Raw genomic sequence first — 24230 nt, 5'->3', positions numbered from 1 at the left:
AGCAGGGAGGATTTAAGTAAAACCCAGAGAGCAAGAGAAAGCGACTCAAAGAGGCCCAAAGTCAAAACGAAAACAATCCAACTCCTGTGGTGGCAGGTGGGGCCAGCCAGGGCTGCCGCAGGAGCGGACCCCTGGTTCAGCACGGAGAGCAGGATCCGCCGGGCTGGAGCAGTGGCTGCAGCTGGGCCGCCCCCTTCCACGCAGGCCCTGGGGCGCGTAGGCAGCCTTGGCCCCCGGCCCAGGCAGCGCGCGGGGCTAAAGGTGCCCTGGGCCGAGCACGTGGCCGAAGCAGTGAGCGGGACGCCCAGAGCTCGGGCCGGGCACCGCCCCGCAGTGCTGCAGCTACCGAGCCAGGGCGGCGCCCCCGGGCAGCGCGCGGCCCCACACGAGGCGAGGGGAGCGTCGAGCTCTCGGACTCAGGGCGGGACCCGCCCACGGTGACGCGCCCAGGGGGCGGGGGCGATGGGTCGCAAGACGCACCAGGACCGGGCGCAGCCGGCATCGCGTGCGCGCCCCCGCTGGCAGGGTCGTGCACGTAGAGCGGGAGTGCGCGCGGTCGCTCGCGTAACAATCAGTTTCTGGTGTCGGGCCCGCGCCCGGAGCGAGACGTGTCCGCGGTGAGTGAAGTGGTGAGGCCGCTTCGCCTCGGGGCCGCTTGACTGAAGGCTCCAGGGATAGGAGAGGAGGGTCGGGGTTGGGGGTTCAGTGGAGGTGTTGTGTTGGGGGGGGGAGGGGTTGGAGTTCTGTTGTGTTAATTTTGATGGATTATATGGGCCTAATAAGTCACCGTCCAGCATCCGACTCAGTGTTAAAGAAGGTTCAGGGTTGGGGATACAGACCTCAGGCTGTTTAATGCCATGGCAATTGGCAAACACATTATAAATCCTCTTTAAGTTTTCAATAAAGGTGCAGGAAATGAAGGGGGGTAACAATTCAGCGTTTGAAATGTAACGTATGTAAATAAGGCTTTCTTTTTAACCACATCCCTTGTTCGCTATTGTGTTAGCTATAGAGAGTCTGTAGAAGGAAAAGCCCCCGTGTTAGTTGAGATGAGCTGCTGGTGGTGGTGATGTTAAAATCCAATCCAATTTTCTAGAAGAAAAAACAAGACAAATACAAGAGAGCAGAGGAAAAAAACAGCAAAGATGGAAAATGCAGTTTTTGGCTCCAGCGTTGACTCGCTTACTGGAGAAACACAGGCCTAGTACACGGGCTTGTTGGCCACTCCAAGTACTGGCAACTTATACCAGCATCAGGCTATTTACGGCTGTGGTTCTCAACCTTTCCAGACTACTGTAGCCCTTTCAGGACTCTGATTTGTCTTGCATACTCTACATGTCACCTCATTTAAAACCTACTTATTTACAAAATCAGTTATAAAAATACAAGTGTCACAGCACATTATTACTGAAAAATTGCTTACTTTCTGATTTTTACCCTATAATTATAAAATAAATGGATTGGAATATAAATATTGTATGTACGTTTCAGTGTGATACTTGAGCCTGTTTTTCACTTGTGAGCCTTATCTGAAGCCTGAGCAAGCCCCAGCAGCAGGGCTGAAGCATGTAACTTAGCTTTGCAGCACCCCCTCTGGCATGGGGCCCTGGGCAGTTGTCCTGCTTGCCACTCCCTAATGCTGGCTCTGCACTTATGATGCAGTGACCTCATCTTGTGATCCCTCTGGGGTCTGCAACCCCCCAGTTTGAGAAACACTGATCTAGATGAGTTGAGTTACCCCCTGGAAGATCTTTGTATACCCCCAGGGGTACATGTAACCCTGGCTGAGAACCATTGATCTGCAATGAGGTCATTTTTATCCTGACTCTGATCTGGGTTTCAGAGTGATTTGCTCTAGATAGAACTGGTCAAATTCAGAGCCAATAGCAATAGTAGCTTTGTGGACTTGCAGTTTATATTAGTAATAATTTTTTTATAGTTGTTTATGCTAGGCAGTTTAACAGACTACTAAGAACAAAATTAGCCTTAAAAAGACGTATTTGTGTTCGGTAGCTTGACTGCAGAATTTTCTGCTTGTGTGAAAGCAGTGAGCCAAGCGTCTTTACACTCTAGGGTTTAGCCTTTAGGCCCTGTAAAACCGAATCTTTTTTTTTTTAATGGTGTGGAGAAGAGAGGCCATAAAAAAGCCAGTTTTTGGAACCCAGTTTTTGAACTTATTTCTACATTCAAATTGATAATAAATATGTCCCCTTTCTGCCAAACCAGTCTGTCAACCAAATTAACTACTACATCATATTGTGAAAAGGCCTGTGTGTTCGGTCAGTGGTCTGATCTATAGAGACAAACACTTTCATTGAGTCTGTGGAGTGACAGACTAAACATTCCCAATGAGCACTGTTCAGTTGACCATCTCACAGTGGTGGGTTAATGAACATTCCATGTTAAATATAACCTCTTAGCAAGTGGTCAAATGGCACATGCAATTTTAGCAAATCAAGTTTAGAATGCATGTTTTGATCAAAGTGCTGCAAAGAGAAGCGTGGGCAAAGAATTATGGGAGGTGAACATGGTTGTAACTAGGATATTGAGAATTAAGGGTGGGAAAAGAAAAGGGTAGGTCTTTGTTTAAGAACCTCTATATTTATGGCTAATTATCATAAAGCAATTATACATTTTGTAGGACTCAAGCGATTAAAAAAATTAATCACATGATTAATCGCACAATAAAAAATTAATTGCATGATTAATTGCACTGTTAATAATAGAATACCATTTATTTAAATATTTTGGATGTTTTCTACATTTTCAAATATATTGATTTCAGTTTTAACGCAGAATGCAAAGTGTACAGTGCTCACTTTATATTTTTTATTACAAATATTTGCACTGTAAAAACAAAAGAAATAGTATTTTTCTATTCACCTAATACAAGTATTGTAGTGCAATCTCTTTATCATGAAAGTTGAATTTACAAATGTAGAATTATGTAAAAAAACAAACAAACCCTGCATTCAAAAATAAAACAATATAAAACTAGAGCCTACAAGTCCACTCAGTCCTATTTCTTGTTCAAGCAGTCGCTCAGACAAACAAGTTTGTTTACATTTGCAGGCGATAATGCTGCCCACTTCTTGTTCACAATGCCACCTGAAAGTGAGAACAGGTGTTCTTGTGGCACTGTTATAGCTGGCGTCGCAAGATATTTATGTGCCAGATGCGCTAAAGAGTCTCATATCCGTTTATGCTTCAACCACCATTCCAGAGGACGTGCGTCCATGATGATGACAATCCAAAGCAGTGTGGACTGACACATGTTCATTTTCATCATCTGAGTCAGATGCCACCAGCAGGAGGTTGATTTTCCTTTTTGGTGGTTTGGGTTCTGTAGTTTCCACATTGGAGTGTTGCTTTTTTAAGACTTCTGAAAGCTTGCTCCACACCTTGTCCCGCTCAGATTTTGGAAGGTACTTCAGATTCTTAAACCTTGGAATGAGTGCTGTAGCTATCTTTAGAAATCTCCCATTGGTACTTTCTTTGCGTTTTGTGAAATCTGCAGTGACAGTGTTCTTAAAGTGAACAATCTGTGCTGTGTCATCATGTAAGACTGCTATAACATGAAATATATGGCAGAATGCAGGTAAAACAGAGCAGGGTACATACAATTCTTCCCCAACCAGTTCAGTCACAAATGTAATTAATGCTTTTTTTTTTTTAAATGAGTGTCATCAGCATGGAAGCATGTCCTCTGGAATGGTGGCCGAAGCATGAAGGTGCATATGAATGTTTAGCATATCTGGCATGTAAATACCTTGCAATGTGAGCTACAAAAGTGCCATGCAAATGTCTGTTCTCACTTTCTGGTGACATAGTGCTGCCCTCTTCTTATTTACAATCTCCCTTAAATGTAAACAAACTTGTTTGTGTTAACAATTGGCTGAACAAGAAGTAGGACTGAGTGGACTTGTAGGTGCTGAAGTTTTGCATTATTTTGTTTTTGAGTGCAGTTATGTAACAAAAAAAAATCTACATTTGTAAGCTACACTTTCATGATAAAGAGATTGCACTACAGTACTTGTATGAGGTGAACTGAAAAATACAATTTTATCATTTTTACAGTGCAAATATTTGTAATAAAAACAATATAAAGTGAACAGTGTACACTTTGTATTCTGTGTTGTAACTGAAATCAATATATTTGAAAATGTAGAAAAGCAATCAAATATTTAATAAATTTCAATTGGTATTCTATTGTTTAACAAAGAGAGGGGGGGAGAGATAGCTCAGTTGTTTGAGCATTGGCCTGCTAAACCAAGGGTTATGAGTTCAATCCTTGAGGGACCACTTAGGGATCTGGGGCAAAAATCAGTACCTGGTCCTGCTAGTGAAGGCAGGGGGCTGGACTCAATGACCTTTCAAGGTCCCTTCCAGTTCTAGGAGTTGGGTATATCTCCAATTATTATTATTATGAATGTGATTAAAATTGCAGTTAATCACAATAAATGTTTTGAGTTAATCACATGAGTTAACTGCGATTAATTGACAGCCCTAATTTTTAGATAATATATAAACATATTTCTGAGTTAAAGGATAGTTTCCATTGATGCTTATGCACAACTTCCACGAACAGTCATTTCTGTGTGGAGAAGAGGCTATATTCCTCAATTTATAGTCTTGTATTACATTCAGATTATATATACTATTGTGTTCTTTAATATTAAATATTAGTATTTCATTATTTTGTTGAATCCTTTGATCAGAAGTAGGGGAAACACATTTCTTGAAAGAATAAACTTCATCACTTCTTCCTAGTAATTATCAGGTGTCTAATGATTTCCATTTGACCTATTACTCCACCAGATGGCACTGTTTCCAGTGAGAGAATGATTGTGTTTAACTGTCACAAAAAATATTATGGTTCTTCCACCAAATTCATAGAGTTTAAGGACAGAAGGGACCACTAAATCATCAAGTGAGACCTTCTGTATATCACAGGCCATAAAATGTCATCCAGTTACCCCTGTATATGTTTGAGTAATGCATAACTTGTGTTTGGCTAAAGCGTAACTTCCAGAAAGGCAACCAGTTTTGATCTGAAGACATCAAGAAATGGAGAATCTACTAGTTCCCCCAGTACCCTGTTCATCATAATTACACAATCTTCCACTTTCAGCAAGGGCTGTCCTTGTAAACCTACCTACTTACCATGTTGTGTGAATAATATCTATAACATGTTACAGAAGAGACACTGAGCACATCTATGAAGGAAGAGACTTGTCCACTCAGTGTAGCATTTGGCAGAGAAAAGAACGTAAACAGATTTGCAAGAGATTACCTACAAACAAAAGTATCAACGGCCAAAGAGTCCCACTTTGAGCCTTCCAGTTTGTTCAACCATGTTTTAGTATGAAACATCATTAAATATGTTTAAAATAATTATTTGACACTAAAATAAAAATGCATCTCAGGATTTAAGATTTTCAACCAAAAAATCCACTCCAATCGAAAATGGGCATTAAGGTATTGGGGAATTGTATATCTTTTGGATTAGGCACAACAGTGCTATCTATATAAGGTAAAGAAATAATATTTGAATACACATACTGCTTACAGAGCACCAAAGTACAGCAGTATGTTTCTCTCAGGTTGTTTTGGTTGGATAGACATTAATTAAGCATATTCATGCTTAATGCATAATTTACCTGTGCCCCAGATAACTACAATTTGGCCAGTCATGCTTCCCAATTTTAAGAAGAGAAAGACAGGTTCTGCAGCACACAGCAGGATCTCTTCCTTTCTCATATCATTACTCTCATCATCAACAAGGTACCGAGTTTGCTGCATTTTGTCCAAGAGAAGCATGGCAGTGTTATCAATGTTTGTATTACCTAAACACCACCATTTCTAAAAATAATGGTGGGGAAGGTGTAATAAATGCATCCGACGAAGTGGGTATTCACCCACGAAAGCTCATGCTCCAATACGTCTGTTCGTCTATAAGGTGCCACAGGACTCTTTGCTGCTTTACAAATGCCTTTTAGTTATGCAGAGGGTAAGGATTGGAGTTAAAGGAAGTGGTACAAGATGATATAACTCAGTTGAAGGATTCAGATGTCATTTATAAAAATGCCAGAACTTCTCAATTGATGTACGGTGTGCATGTTCATCCACCTGTGGCCCCCATTCATATATGTAAATATACAAATTCCTAGTCATGCAGTGGCATTTGGGAGGGATGTCTTCATGAGCCTCCCATCTGCTTTGTTTTGGCTTATGGAGGACTTTCCAGCATTTAGGGACATCTTTGTATAAAGTGATATTAGAGTGAGTGAGGACAATATTGATCCTAGGACACAAGTTCTTGATGACTCCAGAGCATCACTTATCAAACTAACTGCTGTGCAGTTTTGTGCTTAGTTTGTTAACATTGAAGTGGCCAGTAGTACTTCCAAAGAGTTTGTTGACATTTTCATTTTATACTTAGGGCCTATTAATTTTACTTGCTCTGTTTAATGGGGTTAAATGCTACCATTCTGATTTGGTGGCATTTTACACTCAGATTTCGCTGCTGGAAATGACTACACAAGATGTAGGGCAACAGATTCAGGCCCTAAATTTGTAAAGGGCTTATAATTAATAAATTCAATTTATACATTTTAATACACTTTTTATTGAAAAGGATATTTAAAAATCTGCATAATATTGTCATTTTACAATATGTTCTTAATAGTTTGTAGCATTATCTCTGTACTGGATGGCTGCTTTCTGCGGTTAGCGTGTTAACACTGAAAGAAATCCCATGTAATGTGATATGTTAAATGACTGATTTTTCATTATGAAAATGATAAAAACAGATGGGAGTCTGCTTTCCCCGCCCCCTTTCACTCCTGGTAATGCAGATCTTTCGTGTCAGTTATTATTCCTGCAGGCAACTGATCATTTTCCTCCTGATTAATAACCGTGCGCCTGTTCCAACAAGTTAACAGAGGAGAACATGCTTTATATTGGTGAGCTGACCATATGAAATGTGTTCTAGTTCTTGCTAATTATTTAGCACTAATTGCATCACACTTTTTAGGTGGAAAGGCAGGAGCAGAATTCTACAGGACTTGAAAAGTACACAAAAGGCCTAATTAGCTAGAGGCTGATAGGAAAAAAATGGTGAGTGGTCTTGGAAGAATAACACACCAGTAAGATCAGTCAGCCCTCAGCTATATAGAAAGGGAATGGTTCTGGGACTCCACCCTGGACTCTGCTTGGAGACAGACTATTTTATATCTGCCTTTGGCTGGTAGGTGTTTGATACGTTTTAATATTACTCACCCAATCCAACCTCCATCTTACACTGCAAGAGAGAATGTGCTTTATTTTGTTGGCTCCTGGCTTCAAGAAGTTTAGTTTTCTGGTTAGTAGATGTTTCACTGTTTGTTGTTTTATCTCAAATGAGCTCGTCTTTACTAAATGCTGTTATTGAGAAAAGTTGAGTTTAAACACTTCTTCTTCTTAACATCTAGAGAATGGGTGGTGGTGATGATGATGATGACGACATCCCTCAGCTTTCATCCCATACGCTGGCTGCCCTGCAGGAGTTCTATAGAGATCAGCGACAGAGAGAGGGCACAAAGATCTCCCAAGGGTTTAAACAGTATTCCATTGGCTCAATAGAGGAGGACTGGGTAAGAAACTAAACTTCAGAGACTGCAATTCAATTACTTGCAGTGCCCAGTTACAGAGGAGCAGAAATGTGAGGCTTCTTTTGGGAAGTGAAGAGGAAGGGGGAGTGAAAAAGGGCATTTTCAAGAGTAGCGGAATCTAATGGAGCTGTTTCCGCACTATAAAAGTCAGTCTTCTTGACTTGTTATTGAAGCTGGATGTGGTGTGTTTTGTTTGCTTGCTTGTTTGTTTTGTTCTATCTGGCACTAATTGAAATTGACCTGAGGGAGGAAGGGAGAAAAGATGCCAAGATAAGTAGCTGCCCTCTCTAGAAATTTTAGTTCCAGACTGGGAGGGTGGAGAAAGTATAGATTTTTCCTTTGGTGTGTGTGTGAAAGCGATGCAATTGCGACATTGTAATCATGTGGAAATAGCACACTCTTTCCTCTCTTCTCCCATCATACCTCTCTGTTTTTTACCTACCTTATTTGAACCAAGTGACTTGTCCCTTCTTACCTGTGACTGATGATTCTGGCTATGAGGTTTTCTGGCTCTCCTTTTCCTGTCCCTCCCACCCCTTTTTTTCCTGATTGCTGTCGTCCCTGACTTTCTCCTTCCTACCCTCTGCTATCTCATCTTTCCTTTTCTTCACTGCTACCACTTTCTTGACTTTTCCCATCTCTCCACTCTGGCTGTCTCCTTGCCTCTCACAATCCTGAGCTGGTATAAACTGTTCCCAACCTCAAAATAAATGAATGACTTCTTAATAACACAATTTTAAACTACTTAAAGACTGGAAGTTAAAATATCTGCACACTCAATATCTTTGGATTTGGATTCAGCATTGGTAACAGGGCAAAGGTACTAAATAAAGGAATGATCTAAATAGTCTGGTATAGCTTGGTTTTGTTGAAATAGTAATAGATTTTTATAAAACTCTGGCAACATATAAGTGTGAAGTAGCTACTATTTATCAGCTTGAAATACTAGTTTATAGAGGAAATAACAAAACTATCAGTAAAGAAATCCCTTTTCCAGCTCAGTTAGTAAGAGTTGTTCAGAGGTGCAGGATTGCAATTTATGATACAAAAAAGCTGTAGATTTTGGTTTTCCTAGAATGGGGCTGATATTGGTTAACAAAAAGTGTCCTATACTGCCCAGTCACAGAGACCGATGCTGTCAGTAATTGTTTGTTTGTGCATGATTTTCCCCAGCAGTTGAGCCAGTTTTGGTATGATGATGAGACTGCATTGTGCCTGGCTAATGAAGCTATTCTGGCAGCTGGAAGAGGTGGCAGGTAGGTTTTATTAATTATTTTATAAATTAAATATTTTGTGTTTCTTCTTACTTAAAATGTTGTCGGTAGGCTACTTTCAGTCATGTTTCTCTAGATAGTACAGAAAAATCAGAATTTTGGTAGTAAGAAATAGAAATCTAGATTAGACAAACACCTGTCAGAGATAGTCTAGATAATATTTAATCCTGCCATGAGTGCAGGGGACTGGACTAGATGACCTCTCGAGGACCCTTCCAGTTCTAACCACTAAGTGACTGCTAATCATAGACCACAGGACTGGTTGTTGGGAGGCCTGGATTTTAATCCTGGCTGTGACTGATTCTCTGTGGCACTGAGGAACTCATTAACCAGCCTAGCTGATCACACTTACCATATCTACCTCATGGAGTGTTTTGCAGCTTAATATTTGTAAAGTGCTTTATGGTCCTTGAGTGGAGGTGCTGTACACCAGTCAGCATGTCCATTATTTTAAACTTCTGCTCTTAGGATAGGTCTACATTTACCGCTTGAGTCGATCTAACTTGTATGAAAAAGATACCCCCATGAGCAACACAAGTTACAGTGACCTAAGCACTGTCCACACCAGCGCTGTTTTAGCAGGAGATGCTCTCCTGCCTACATAGCTTCCGCCTCTCGCAGAGGTGAAGTAATTATGGCAACAGGAGAGGTCTCTCCCCTCGGCATAGTGTGTCTTCACCAGACGCGCTACAGAGGTGCAGCTGCACTGATGTAGCTCTCCTAGTGTAAACCTGCCCTTAGGCATGTTTGTAGGAGAGAGACTGGAAGCTTCACTCCAGATTGCTTTCTTCACACAATAAAAAACACAGACTAGTGTCCTTTTTTATGTTTTGTTTTGGAGTTCTGTTTGTTTTTATTTTTTAAATTGTGACTTAATTTCCCCTTTTCTTGTCCCCCTCTGTCCATTAAAATAACATAACAGGAAATCTTGTGTTTTCCCAAAAATTCTTCTTTGGAAAAAAATATTTTAAACTTTATTATTAAATTTTCAATTCTGTTTGCATATTGCTATAAAATAAGCTTTGCTTGGTAAGTAGTGCTTAAGTCCGCAGTGCAGCAAAGTACTAAAGCATACATTTAAGCATTTTGCTGAATCAGGGCCTAAATACCTACCGTATATACTTGTTCATAAGCTGAATATTTTTGGTTTGGTAAAAAAGTGACGCATCAAAGAGCGGGGGTCAGCTTATAAAATTTGATGATTTTAAACTCTATGGAATCATTGAATTTAATATCTAATATACATTTGTTTTTTTTTTTTACTTGGGCGCATGCAGGCAGAGCAGCTCCTCGGCCTCCGTGCGCTGTTGGTTCGCTGTTCCCAGCCGGGGGGCGCGGGCTTTGCGCTTCCCCAGCTCCCATTGGCTGCAGGGCAGAATGGCAAACAGGCTGGGGCTGGAGCTCCTGAGCTGGCTGCAGGAAAAAAAAATGTCCCAAACCAAAACAACAACTTACTGATGATGGGCCGGGGCCAAAGTTTCCAACCCCTGAAATATAGGGTGGGAAGGAGGGGGGTTTTTTTTTTTTATTTTTTTTTTTTTTTTTTTTTTTTGGGGTTTGGCTTGAGCGCTTAAAAGCGAAATATAATATATATATATATATATATATATAATATATTAATAATATATTAAATATTTTTTTTTTTTAAAAAAGCTTTTTAAAAAAACTAAAGCTTTACTAGTTCTTTTCTTTGTTTTTTCCAATTTTTTTTTTTTTTTTTTTTTTTTTTTTTTTTGTAAAGACTAAAATGAGATGTTCTAAGATGTTCTTGCAGTGACTCTCTATATTTTCTGTGATAGTTTCTTGTTTAAATTAATAATGGAAAAAAAAAAAAAAAATCAATGCAATTTTTTTGATTTTTTGATTGATGATGATTTTTGGCAGTGATGATTAAGAAAGCAGTCTGAGAAAGAAAGAAAATAGAAAAAGGTTATTTTTAGTCTACACAGTCTAAATTAGTAGTCTAGTCTTCTATTTGAGTGTCATTTATATTTTTTTCATCATTATTTTTTCATTTTCTGCTCATAAGAAAACTGAATATACATAACTGGAAGACAGAGTAATGTACAATGTTCTTTTCAATGTATATTATTATATCTCATGATGATTGATATATTGGGTATTTGAAAAAAAAAAAAATAAACCAAAAATTATTTATAATTAAATTTTAATATTATTATTTTTAAGATTATGTTGTTTGTACCAGTTAATGTTCTGTTGTGAACAAATTAAAATTCTGTGTTGTACTGATTCAACCTGTAATTATGTGTTTTTTAATTTATATTTTATATTTTTATTAAAATTAAATTAAAAAAAAAAAAAAAAAATCAAAAAAAAAGTAAAGTATATGCATCATAGAGTGCAGTATCATGCATATACAGCATCACATCTTCTTGCATCTTTTTCTCTTCTTGTCCACTGAAAACACATGACTTCCTGAAGACTTGGACTTCATAACTATTATTGATTTTCATTTCATTTTTTTGTTTACTTTTTTTTTTTTTTTTTATTTTTTTTTTTTTATTTGAAGTGAAAAATTGTTTTGTTGTTTATGAAATTCATAGTTCATTTATGGTAAGGAGTAAGTACTAAGGGGAAGGAAGGACATGGAGCTATCAGGTTTGTTTTGTTTGTTTGTTTTGTTGTGTTCTTGTCTTGTTTGTTCTTTGTTCTTGTTTGTGTTGGGTTTCTTGTTTGTGTGAGTTAGGGTTGAAAAAGGTTTTGAGAGATTGAAATTTTTTGTTGAAAATTTGAAATTTTTTTTTATCTCATTCTGTATCAAGATGAAACCAAGACCTTTTTGAGGTCTTTTGACAAAAACATATAGACACTCCCCCACTCCCTTGCCTCTGGAATAGCCTGGTGGTCAGGGCACTCACCTGAGATGTGAGAGATCCTGGCTTAAGTCCCTGTTTAGCCTGATTCAGACCAGGGACTTGAGCTGGGTCTCCCACATCTCAGGTGAGTGCTCTAACTACCACACTGTTCTAGAGTGGAGTTAGTTTGCTGCATCACCATTTTCTGACCCCCAAAAAATGTCATTGAAAAATTCCTGACCAGCTCTAACTGCAATCTCAGGAGCCTTGTTAATTACGATACCCTGTTTGCTCAAAGGAGCAAAGGGAATAAACAAAGCAGAAGGATGAGGCGACATACATTCTTATATTTGGATTGCATGTACATGAAATTGGCACTTTGTATAGAAGGATCACTCAGATGAGAAACTGCGAATAAATCTATAATGCAATCTAGATTTAATTTTAGAAGGTTCTTCCTGTGAAAATAGATTGGGAGGAAAATAGAATGTTAAATCTTAGGGTGTTTTCATTTTTTGGTTATTTAACCATGGCATAATCTCTCTAATATTTATTTCAAATAACAGAGATAAACATCAGAATTGATGCCATTTATGACCAGTATTTTTAACTTATTCTTGATGTTTCATCTTGTTGACTATGTCAAAAGAGCTGTAGCATTTTAGTTGTCTTTGTGGAGTTTAAACACAACCATGGTAAAATCCACATCGTTTAATAGACTTTTCTGAGGTTAGTCAGCTTGGTGCTACAAGCAGCCATACTGTTGATTATCTCTGCTGCTAGTACTCTATTATCATTAGCATGATGTAGTTCATTATTAACCTTCATAACTGTCTGCATGTAAATCCTGTCATTTTTAATACAAAGAGGCAGGCCTTGATCCCTGCTGGGGGACAACAGATTCTGCTCAAATGAATGCATCATTATGGCTTTTATACTTGGAGGCTTGTTGTGGATGGTTGGTTTGTTCAATGCAAAATTATAGTGAATGTATTAAAAGCAGAAATCCAAGTAAAAGCAAAAAGGTTATAACTTAAAAGTGAGGTCCAATTCAAAACCCATGATCCAAGTACCCCAGAACTTTTGGGGCTTCAAAGAGATGTCAAAATCCAGATCGAATTTTGCAAATAGACCTGACTTTGGGGGGGTTAGAAATCTAAATCTTATGGTCTGAGCCCAATTCTAATATAATCTTTGTCTGTTACCCTTTAAAAAGAAGGTTCTGAATTATTTCTTTTTCTTTTCAGGATAGCGTGTGTTAGTGCTCCAAGTGTTTACCAGAAACTGAAAGAACAGGATGACAGAGATTTTTCAGTGTGTATACTGGAATATGACAAAAGATTTTCTGTATACGGAGAGGAATTTATCTTCTATGATTACAACAATCCATTGAATTTACCTGGAAATCTCATACCACACAGTTTTGACATAGTATTAGCGGATCCACCCTATCTGTCTGAGGAGTGTCTCAGAAAAACAGCAGAGACAATCAAATACTTAACAAAAGGAAAGATTCTGCTCTGTACAGGTATAGCATCTGTGTCTTTTGAGAGAGGAAAAAAATATACTCAATGTTGTTGCTCTAAATATTTGTATTATCTATTTTGGTGACGTTCCAGTGGAACCCAGGCAGGGATCCAACAGAACCCTGTCTGCCAGACAGGTTTACTTCCAGCTTGCCTGCTGAACTCCTGGCTGCCAGACTGCCCTGGAGTCAGGGACTCCAGAGTCTTCAGGGTCCATGGCTCTGGGGCAGTCCACCAGGCAGACTGGCCTGGAGGAGGGCTCCATTCCCTTTCATGGAGAACTTCAAAAATTCTGGGTTTTGTTCTGAATCAGAACTAACAGGTACTGTTACTATGCTGTAGGTTTTTAACTGTTCACGTATGTTCCCTAACATTTTAACTGCCCCGAGGGCTGAGATTTTAAACAGTGGCAGAATCCTTCTACATTACCTTTAGCAATAAATGGGTCTACCAATACACTTGTGCTCCTCCATGAAATGGAATTGCCTTTCTTAGTACAGCTCTAGTTGTATCCTAATTAGGACAAAATGCATTGGTTTTAGGAAATCCTGATCACTGAGCTGTACAGTCTTATAGCCTGTGTATGCCTAATGCCCCTAGTACACATAGGGAATATGTATTCCATGCCCGAGAATCCCTGTGTATTTCTGGAGCAGAACACCATTGAGAGTCTGTTCTATTTATAGAGAGCGATTTCTCTAGTGCTCAGAGCAGCAGTTCTCAAACTGTGGGTCAGGACCACAGAGTGTTGACCCCATTTTAATGGGGTCGCCAGAGCTGACTTAGATTTGTTGGGGTCTCGGGACAAAGCCTGAGCCCCACCACTCATGGCCAAAGCCCAAGGACTTCAGCCCTGGGTGGGGGGGCTCAGGTTACAGGCCCCCTGTGTGGGGCTGAAGCCCTTGGGCTTTGGCTTTTCCTCTCCCCTCCCCCCGCCCGGGGCAGTGGGGCTTTGGCCCCTTCGCCCGGGGCAGCGGGCTCAGGCTTCGGTCTCCCCTCATGGGGTCATGGGTAATTGTTGTTGTTAGAAGGGGCTCACGGTGCAATGAAGTTTGAGAAACCCTGGCTTAGAGCGCGAAACTGAAACTTGGGACTCTTGAGTTTTCTTCCCACTTGTGTCACTGAAGCGTGTGAAGTTGAGCACACACTCAATCTCTGTGCCTCAGGTTAGCTAACTGAAAAAAGAATCCCTGCCTCACAGGGGTATTATGAGCTTATTTGTTGTTTGTAAAGTGCTCTGAGATCATCTAAGAGAAGAATAGTGTTCGAATCAAATACCAATTATCTGACAGGATCACACACTGTAACTAAGGGGGTTGTTTACGTTTAGTTACACTAACATGAATACCACTCTCAAGAGTGATTTTTTTTTAAAACAAGTCATTTTAAATTTATTTGAACTCATTGAAAATAAGTGAAAAATGCTGCTGCCTTTAGGAATTTGCAAGTTCCTAAATTCTGCAGCTGCTTGCTGAGGTTTAAGCTGCCACATAGCTCTTCTCCAAGTTTTTTTAAGAAGGTGGTACTTGAATAAGTAAAGTTTGGGAGCCTCTGCTCTAGTGTGTTACTTCCCTAGAGCAACTCTGGTTTTGAACTGGGTAGCTTTAAATATGACACTCTGGAGCATACTCACTCATCAAATGGCAGCAGTGTGTGAAATTCGAGTCTGTCTCTCATTTGGCTCTTGATCTACAGTCGAGCATGTTCAAGGGAGAACAATCAGCCCCAGGGGAAGGGGATAGCGGAGAAAGCACCTAAAACCATTCTCAGACCTTTTCCCTCCTTTCTCTCCTTCCTTCTCCCTCCCTTGAGACTCCAACCCTCTCTGTGGCCCAAGAGTGCTTGATGCTACAGAGCTTTACAGAGGATTGTGGAAGGGAAGTAAAAATAGGGGGATGCTGGAGGAACAATTTAAAGAAAAAAGCATAGAATGTGCTGTTACCTTTCTTTGTCATGAAATCCTATTTTTTTTCTGCTTCAGGTGCAGTCATGGAAGAGCAGGCAGCGAAGCATCTTGGTGTGAAGATGTGCAATTTTACTCCAAAACATGCGCAAAACTTAGCCAATGAATTTCGATGTTATGTGAATTATGATTCTGGACTAGACCGTGATTCTAGCTGTTCAGAGTGTACATAAAATAAGCGAAACAGTACATCAATCAAGTCCATTTATTCCTTCTTTCAGCAATGTCTGCAATCCTCATTGTTTTATTAAAGGTAATGGTTTCTGGGCTAGCTTTAGATATCTAAATATGACCGACTCTGTAATCTGTTAAATCTGCAAACATTTGTAACTGATTTCTTTTGGTACCCTACTTGGGGCTTGTCTTCACGTACAGCGAGTGCTCCTGCGGCACAGCTGCACCAATGCAGCTGTAGTGCTTTAGTGAAGGTGCTTCGATGCCAACAGGAGAGCTTCTCCCATCAACATAGCACTGTCTACAGGGTTAGGTTAGTATAACTGTGTCACTCAGGGATGTGGAATTTTTCACACCCCTGAGCAGCATAGTTATATCAATATAGGTTTGTAGTGTAGACCTGGCCTTAAGTAATTGAATGGGGACTGGTTAGTTCAGGTGACTTGGTAATGGGAGCTTTTCTATTCTAAGTCACCAGTTAGACCTGATTGGTGGCCTTTCCCATATGAGGGCTGTTCCATGGGTGCAATGAAGGGAGGCCACCTGGACCCTACCTCCCTTCATTGCACCCATGGAACAGCCCTCATATGGGAAAGGCCACCAATCAGGTCTAACTGGTGACTTAGAATAGAAAAGCTCCCATTACCAAGTCAGTTGAACCAACCAGTCCCCATTCAATTACTTAAGGCCAGGTCTACACTGTTCCATGGGTGCAATGAAGGGAGGCGGGGTCCAGGTGGCCTCTCCCCACGGCCATAGATTAATGCTACTACAAATTCACAGTCCCGGTCTCTCCAATGGGAGGATGGGGAGAGGTCCAAGCCAATCCTGGTCTCTTTGTGGAGGAAGGGAGAGATCCTTGTCTGTCCAGGAGGGGGGTTTCCTGGACGTGGCTCCCTGCTTCCCAGAATGCCAGGCCACTATCTCCTCATGCTTCCTCCTCCTCCACTTTTGCTTCCAGGCTCACTCCAGAAGGAGAGATGGCAGCTCAGTGAGGGCATGCACAACAGCGCGACGGGGAACCTCATGCATGCCCACACACACAGGGCTGGATGAACACATTGGCAAGCCAGGCACATGCCACATTTGTTGGAGTGGGAGGAAGGTGGTCCCAAAATGTTTTGGTTTTGTGTTTTGTTTAACTATGCAGATTTGCACGCCAACTGAAGGAACTTCACTCACTTGAGTAAGTGATCATGCGCCCTGGCGCACACAGTCACATTCGCACTGTCACTCAAATTTGACTCAACTGCTAATCTGTCATAATGAGGGGGTGGCCAGGCCATATTTCAGTGAGGTTACGACCCCATATGCCATGCCACGCCACAGCACCACTCACTCAAGTGAATGAAATTCTTTCAGTTTAGACACAAATCGTAGAATCATAGAATATCAGAGTTGGAAGAGACCTCAGGAGGTCATCTAGTCCAACCCTCTGCTCAAAGCAGGACCAACCCCAACTAAATCATCCCAGCCAGGGCTTTGTCAAGCCAGGCCTTAAAAACCTCTAAGGATGGAGCACCAGTGGAGGAGTGGGCAGAGACAGGCCTCGCACACAGCTGAGATTCACTTTCTCCTTGGGTCTGTTGGGAATAGCAGAGGACGGCACTGGATAAAGAAATCGCTTTCTTCTCAAACAGCAGTAAGTGAACAGGCTGAGATGGGAACTTACTGCAGTACTATGTATGGGATAAAACAGCGCAGAAGTGTATTTTTTCCCTTCGCATTTATCAGCTGTTTGTTGTTCACATTATAAGGTTGGGACCCAGAAGTGTGTGTTTGCCTAGGGCCAGTGGTGGTTAATTTGGCCCTGCCTCTCAGAATGCAGTGCATGCAGAAAGCGGAGTCCCACTGGCGAAGACATTGGGAACATAGCGCATGTATAGTGAGCTCTACTTCTTGGCAGGGAGCCTGGGTCGCCTTCTTAGGAAAATTCTGGTTGTGCCTCATGGCTGTTCAATGGCCTTGATGGAACGAGTTTGTGGACACAGTCCAGTTTCTGATGTGCAGGTGTCTGTCTCACAGGAAATCACCATCACAATTTGTACTAATTAGTCTCAGCAGCCACCCCAACTAGGTACAAAGACTGATTAATTTTTTTTTTTCGCCTAGATATGGTCCCTCCAGAACAGGGGTGAGAGCTATCTGCACTGTACTTGTTGCGTTTGGTCCCTCAGGTTTTCAACCTGGCACCTTTCACAAGCAATAACTATTTGAATGGAGGGGAAATAGTGATGTCACTGATATATTGTTGAAAGCAAACTTGAGCAGCCTCTTCAGAAGCAGAACTTGCTAAGGTTTATCAATTACTTTACACCTAACCAGTAATGGGCGTAAGTGAAAAGGGATTAATTTGGAATTTGCAGCTGTTACTTTTTAAGGAAATCATTTCATTTTGACATAACGCATGCCTGTCATCTATTGATTCATGGTTTTAACATTTGTAGTTATTTTTCAACTTTTCTGAATAGTTAAATCCCCACTTTCTTTTATTAGCAAGATTTGTAAATTTTCATTATTGCTTCCCACCTTGTAAGCTGCTCTATGATGAACATCTGCTATTCTGGGGGTGGGTGGCGAAGTTTGATTAACTAGTAAGCAGCTCTCTGCAGAAATGAAGTGCATACATTTGGAATGTTCTGTATCAGATTTTTTTAAAGAGCCTATTTTGGGTTCTTAAGTCAGGCATATTACTGTTCAAGGGGTACTGTAAACCTGACATTTTAGTCAAAATGTCTAAAAAAAACAAAAACCCCAAAATACTTATTTTCCCATTAGGGGGAGCTTGACCTTCATTGAACATTCTACACAATAGCATTTTTGTTTACTACAAAACCAGCCAATATTCACTTTACTGCTTCATACTGTGTTCATATGTTTTCAGTTTGAGCTAGTGTAATAGCGGCATAAGTTATCTATGCACTGCTCACAGTGCACTCTGGGGTGTTAATTCACGCACAGCAACTAATCTGGGTAAAGAGATCTGCCAAAATGCTGGCATTATGATTTTTAAAATCAAGGTGAAGACAATTTATAGGGTGAGTCAAGTGTGTAGTTTCAAGAATTTGCTGCTTTATTTCCAAAGTCCCATTTTTTTTTAAATTTTTGTTTCTTATTCCACAAAAACATGCACCTTAGAGATTTTTTAGAGGTAGTTGGAATTTATAGTTACTGAGTAATGGAACCTATTGATAAACTTAAACTTATACCATAAAATAGATGTAACATTTTATATTTGTGGAGTTTGGCTGTATTTTCAAAAGTTAAAACAGATTTTAATTAAAAACATTTCTCTTTTAGAATACCAGGCATTTTTTGGAAACTAGGAAACTTGAAAAGACAATTTTATCTAGCACTTTGGCTACACTTGCGTAGTAGTTTTCACCCCAAATTCCCAAAGCACTCAACTATTTTATAAGCTATATATGTACATATCTTCCTGCACACACATTATATATAGGGATTACATTAAAAAAAACTACACTAAAAGAAATGCTAAGGTTGCATAATCAAGCACTCAAAAGTTAGAAAATGTCATAATTAAAGTTGCCTGGGCAAACTTAATTCAGCCCACTTGCACATGTGTATGCATATGATAGTCTTCAATTACATTATCACATACTTCTTTTTTTTCACAGGAGCCCGGCCTCATTCACACACTTTATATATTTTTGCAATATGTGAGCATTTAGTATATGCCAGGTAGAAACTAAAAGGCACATATTGAGGGAGAGTGCTGCATGGTGTTAAGTTTGAGCAATGGGATGGATCACTTGATTACCTATTCTGTTCATTCACTTTGGTGCACCTGGCTTTGGCCACTGTCAGAGGACAGGATACTGGGCTAGATGGACCTTTGGTCTGACCCAGTATGGCCGTTCTTATGGTCTTACAAAATGAGTTACGCCTAGCAAGGGGCATAAAAGGCAATAAGAAAAAGTTCTTTAAATGTTTTAGGAGCAAGAGAAAGATGAACTTAACTGTAAGCCCTCTATTTAGTGGGGAAGAAGAGCTAATAACTGATGATGTCAAAAAGGCTGAGGTGTTTAATACCTACAGTAAAACCTGCCTTAGCAACCGCCTCTGAAGAGAGGCCACCTGTCACAAGAGACTATTTACAGAGGCCACAGAACTTTTTCCCTATAATTTAACTGTGAAGAAACTGAAGAGCAGCCACCTGTTGTCTGTGACCAGTGACTACATTTTCTTTCTCCCTTCAGAGGTGGGTGCCAGCCAGCCACCACCACTCTCCGCTCTGCCTTCAGAGCTGGGCGGCTGGAGAGCAGTGGCTGCTGGCCTTACTTCTGCACTGTTGCTGACGGCGGTGCTACCGTCAGAACTGGGTGCATCAAACTGCAGCTACTGCTCTCCACTCTGCCTTCAGCCTGTGTATGAACCAGAACTTGATGTTGAACTTGAACAAACAAGGACTTGAAAGGAAGATGTGAATGTGTTGAAACGAAAGGTGTACACTACTGTAAGTTACGGTTTAAAGCTAAAAGAAGTCAACATGGAAACAAAAAAAAAATGCAAATCCAAAATGTTTCTTACACTAGAGCAACATGTTAAAGCAATATCACAACTAGAAGCTGGTACCAGTTGCTGTTAAATTGCCAGACATTTTGGAGTTGGAAAAACATAAATCCAAAATCTGATACGACGGAAGGCAGAAATCCTCGCTGATTATGAGTCAAATGCAAATTCTTCAAAGAAAATTAAATGTGCCAAAACTGGAAATGAAGATGTCAAATTTGTATGTATAGTTGGGATTTTTTTCCCCCAATGTGCATTAGCTACATGTACCATGGCCACTGTCTGCTTCTCCAGCGCTGCATGTAAATCTGCCTAGATGTCTTGGGAGACCTGCAACCTTTACACACAGCAGGTAATTCACCATGTGGTTCTCCTGGTCATAACAAACCCAACTATATATTTCTAATAATTGAAGCCCCCTTACTATTACCTGTCTCTTCCTAATAACTGAGTTCCATCCCCTGGAGGGTATTCTCAGTGTGAGAGGATACCATAATGTCAGCTGGAAGGAGGGTCCCAACTAAATGATCATTCCCTCTACTCCAGTTTGATGTTCTCCTTCCCAAAGCCTTTCATCTACCTGAATAGCACAGAGACTGTCAGAGTAGGGGTGGGACAGTTCTACTGTGTCCCAGAAAGTTTTGTCTATGTACTTCTCTGTCTGCCTTAGCTCCTCCAGTTCCACCATTCTGGTCTCAAGAGCCTGATTTGGTCTCTGAGGGCCATGAGCTGTTTGTACCAAATATCAAATATGCACACGCATGCCACCTGCCCACAAGGCAGGGGATCATACATGCTGCATTCAGTGCAATAAACTGGATAGCCCCCACTCTGCTGCTGGACTTCCTGCATTATTTTTACTTTTGCAACTTTTTGTTTAGTTTCTTTGGCGGGTGTTTATTGGCCTAAGTTTAAAAATATGTTTATTAGGTGTATCTGGCTTTCACACTCCCTCTCTAAGCTCCCACGTTTGTGCTCCTGTTCGCTATCTCCTCTGGTTGCTTAGGAACTGGCTTTTTAAACCCCTGTTCTCTCTGAGTAGTCCCGCTCCCTTGTCACGGGACCCTAAATGGATCAGGAACCAAAGGATGGTAGACTAGAGCCTCATTAGGAAGCTCTCAGCCTTGCCTAGCAGGTTGCTAGGCTCAGCACACAGCTCCCCAAACAGACAACACTATAAACTTCAATCAAGCAGGCCTATGGCAAGCAGCAGTCACACAACAAACTAACAGACAACAAACTCACCCCAGGGTTATAAGGAATAGTCAGGATGGATTTATCACGAACAAATCATGCCAGACCAACCTAATTTCATTCTTTGACAGGATAACCTGCCTAGTGGATAAGGAGGAAGCTGTAGTCATGATATATCTTTGTTTTAGCATGGCTTTTGACACAGTCCCACGTACGAACATAAGAACGGCCATACTGGGTCAGACCAATGGGCCATCTAGCCCAGTATCTTGTCTTCTGACCGTAACCAGTGCCAGATACTTCTTAGGGACTGAACAGAACAGGGCAATTTATCGAGTGATCCGTCCCCTCTCGTCCAGTCCCAGCTTCTAGCCCATGGCATTCTCATGAGCAAACTAGGGAAATGTGGTCTAGATTAAATTATTATAAGGTGAGTGTATAACTGGAAAACTAGTCAAAGAGGAGTTAGCAATGGTTTGCTGTGAAACTGGGAGGGCGTATCTAGTGGCATCCTGCAGGGGTTAGTTCTGGGTCCAGTAGTAGTCAATATTTTCATTACTGACTTGAATAAGGGAATGGAGAGTATGAATATAAAATTTGCAGATAATGACAAGCTAATAGAGGTTGCAAGCACTTTGAATGACAGGATAAGAATTCAAAACAACCTTGACAAATTAGAGAAATGGTTTGAAATCAACAAGATGAAATTCAATAAAAGCAAAAGCAAAGTACTTCGCTTAGGAAGGAAAAATCAAATGCACAACTATAAAATATGAATAACTGATTAGGTGGTAGTTCTGCTGAAAAGGATCTGGAATTTATAGTGGATCATAAATTTAATAGTAAGAATGTGATGCATTTTTCTAAAAAGGTTGATATTCTGGGGTGTATTAATAGGACTGTTGCATGTAAGACATGGGAGGTAATTTTCCCACTCTGCTCGGCACTGATGAAACCTCAGTTGGAGTACTGTGTCCAATTCTCAGTGCTACACTTTGGAAAAATTGGAGAGAGTCCAGAGGAGAGCTACAAAAATGATAAAAGGTTTAGCAAACCTGACCTATGAGGAAAGGTTAAAAAAACTGGGCATGTTTAGTCTTGAGAAAAGAAGACTGAGGAGGAGACAAGACAAGTCTTCAAATATGTTAAGGGCTGTTATAAAGTGGATGGTCATCAATTGTTTTCCATGTCCACTAAGAGTAGGGCAAGAAGTAATGGGCTGAATCTGGAGAAAAAGAGATTTAAGTTAGATATTGGGAAAAACTTTCTAACTATAAAGATAGATAAGTGCTGGAGTAGTCTTCCAAGGGAGGTTGTAGAATTCCTGTCATTGGAGGTTTTTAAGGACGGGTTGGACAAACTTCTGTCAGGGATGGTCTAGATTTTCTTGGTCCTGCCTCAGCATAGGGGGCTGGACTTGATGACCTCTCAAGGTCCCTTCCTGCCCTACATTTCTATGGTATTAGGCATTACCTTTGGTGTAATACCTTTACTATTGGTAAAAGTTCATTGAGAAGGGAAGAAGTTAGAATTTTAGTCACATTATTTTGGTGAGGATGAGCTTAGCAAACCTTTTGAAGCTAGCACTAAAATGGTTAAAAAAATAATACTTTTGTCTTTGTAGGTAGCTTCTGGTTTGGTCCGATGACAGGACCCCAGTCCCCAATGAATGGGTGTAACTGAGACATGATGTAAACATCTTAGTGTCTGGAAATGGTTCCACCTTAGGCGATGGATACTTTCCCATTAAGTTACTTCCTCAGTCACCTACCTGTTCCTCACCACTTTCTAAAAGACTGCTCCTACTTCCAGAGTCCTGCCTGGTGAATGCCAAGAGTCCACCCTTTCCTCTCCTTCAGAGGGAGAACCTCTGATATGCTACCTCTGTTGGCCCCATCTCCCTGCATGGAGTATTTGTAGGTTTGCTGCTATTTGTTCCTCCCTCAACCCCCGTGCTGCTCTGTTACAAAAGGGAGGGGTTGGAAATGAGCATTTTTAGGGAGGGAAGGTGCACTAGGAGGGCTGCCCAAAGGCAGAGTGGAGAGGCATGGTCATTAGCCAGTCACTGCAAGCATGTGTTCCAACACAGCCCTGCCTCTCGAAGACCAGAAACCCTCCTTGCCATAGTATCCACCACTAGCTTGAATCCCAAAAAAATTAAAGTACCCACGTGACATCCAGATGGGGTTTAGTTATTTTGCAAAGGATTATGCTCTTACTTCATTATGAAAATGGAAAATTACATATATGTTGGCACATAGATTTCCATCTCACTATTGCAACGTGGTTTAGATTCACTACCTCAGATCTCCAGACCACCATGCAGACAGACTATGTAGTATCTACTCACACACAGAAATCTTGTCCCCAGCTAGGCGACTAGCTACTCCTGCTTTAAATGGGACAGGTCTCCAGACCAGAAGCAATGGATTTCCAATTAGAGAAGTTCTTCTTCCTCCTTAATCTGTTAGAGCAAGCTGCTCCAGTCACAAGATGCATCTAAATTGTTGCTTCACCATTTAAGTCCTTGATTAGTTTTAATCTCCATTTATGTCTGGTTCTTAATATAAGGGCATCTTACTGGGCTCTATGTTGTATTCATATTTAAAAAAAAACTACACTAGCATCTCCAAAAACCAGCTCAACATGCAATCTATTTTCCGGGGGTGGAACTCAATTTCATCCTGCCTTATTCACCCACCACCAAGAAAACAGAAGTCATCTCTTGATGTATAATGTACTTGTTTATGCTTTAAAATTAGCACTCTGTTGACACATGATTATGAAGATGAGCATAAATTTAGATTTTTGTAGATGGATGCTCAACAGAGCAGGTCAGTTTCTACTGGCATCTGTCTTTTGAGTATGCTAAGCTTTATGAACTATTGCTTTGTCCTTGTGCTCTCAAAAAGTGTCTTTGTGGAGTAGGATTCTTCAGCTTTCACACTAGTCTTAATATTGAAATGGTCTGGCTTTACTGGTGATTATACAGCAGCTTGGGTAACAGCATTCACAACTGGAGCTGGGGCAGGGGAATGGTTTTCTCATCCCTGAAAATGTTCCAGGTTTCAAAAATTTTCCCAGTTCAATAGCCTAGT

At 40.7% G+C, this 24230-nt stretch overlaps 1 protein-coding gene across 5 annotated transcripts; it reads left to right on the top strand.

Moving 5' to 3' along the window:
* Positions 1 to 479: 479 nt before the first annotated feature.
* Positions 480 to 15426, top strand: EEF1AKMT1 (EEF1A lysine methyltransferase 1). Of its 5 annotated transcripts, none has more exons than XM_039502639.1 (7): positions 534 to 617; positions 6872 to 6965; positions 7037 to 7119; positions 7473 to 7634; positions 8829 to 8908; positions 12990 to 13270; positions 15250 to 15426. In XM_039502639.1, exons 3-7 carry the CDS (start codon positions 7117 to 7119, stop codon positions 15402 to 15404), a joined length of 681 nt encoding a protein of 226 aa, XP_039358573.1. In that variant the 5' UTR covers positions 534 to 617; positions 6872 to 6965; positions 7037 to 7116; the 3' UTR covers positions 15405 to 15426. The 5 variants fall into 5 exon arrangements, with proteins under 5 accessions (XP_039358652.1, XP_039358573.1, XP_039358430.1 ...); XM_039502496.1 differs by having other exon boundaries at positions 545 to 617; positions 8826 to 8908; XM_039502792.1 differs by lacking the exon at positions 7037 to 7119 and having other exon boundaries at positions 545 to 617; positions 8826 to 8908.
* The last annotated feature ends 8804 nt before the right edge of the window (positions 15427 to 24230 follow it).

The sequence above is a fragment of the Mauremys reevesii genome, linkage group 1 (assembly GCF_016161935.1).
Source record: "Mauremys reevesii isolate NIE-2019 linkage group 1, ASM1616193v1, whole genome shotgun sequence".
NCBI classification, from domain to species: domain Eukaryota; kingdom Metazoa; phylum Chordata; order Testudines; family Geoemydidae; genus Mauremys; species Mauremys reevesii.
The sequence above is the reverse complement of the archived record's forward strand: the minus strand, read 5'-3'. Positions and strand labels throughout refer to the sequence as shown.

Excerpts from the sequence above, each read along its gene's own strand:
- EEF1AKMT1 (XM_039502496.1), top strand. Across the intron at positions 8,909-12,989 it reads GCAGCTGGAAGAGGTGGCAG|GATAGCGTGTGTTAGTGCTC; the intron begins GTAGGTTTTATT and ends TTTTCTTTTCAG. Across the intron at positions 13,271-15,249 it reads AAAGATTCTGCTCTGTACAG|GTGCAGTCATGGAAGAGCAG; the intron begins GTATAGCATCTG and ends TTTCTGCTTCAG.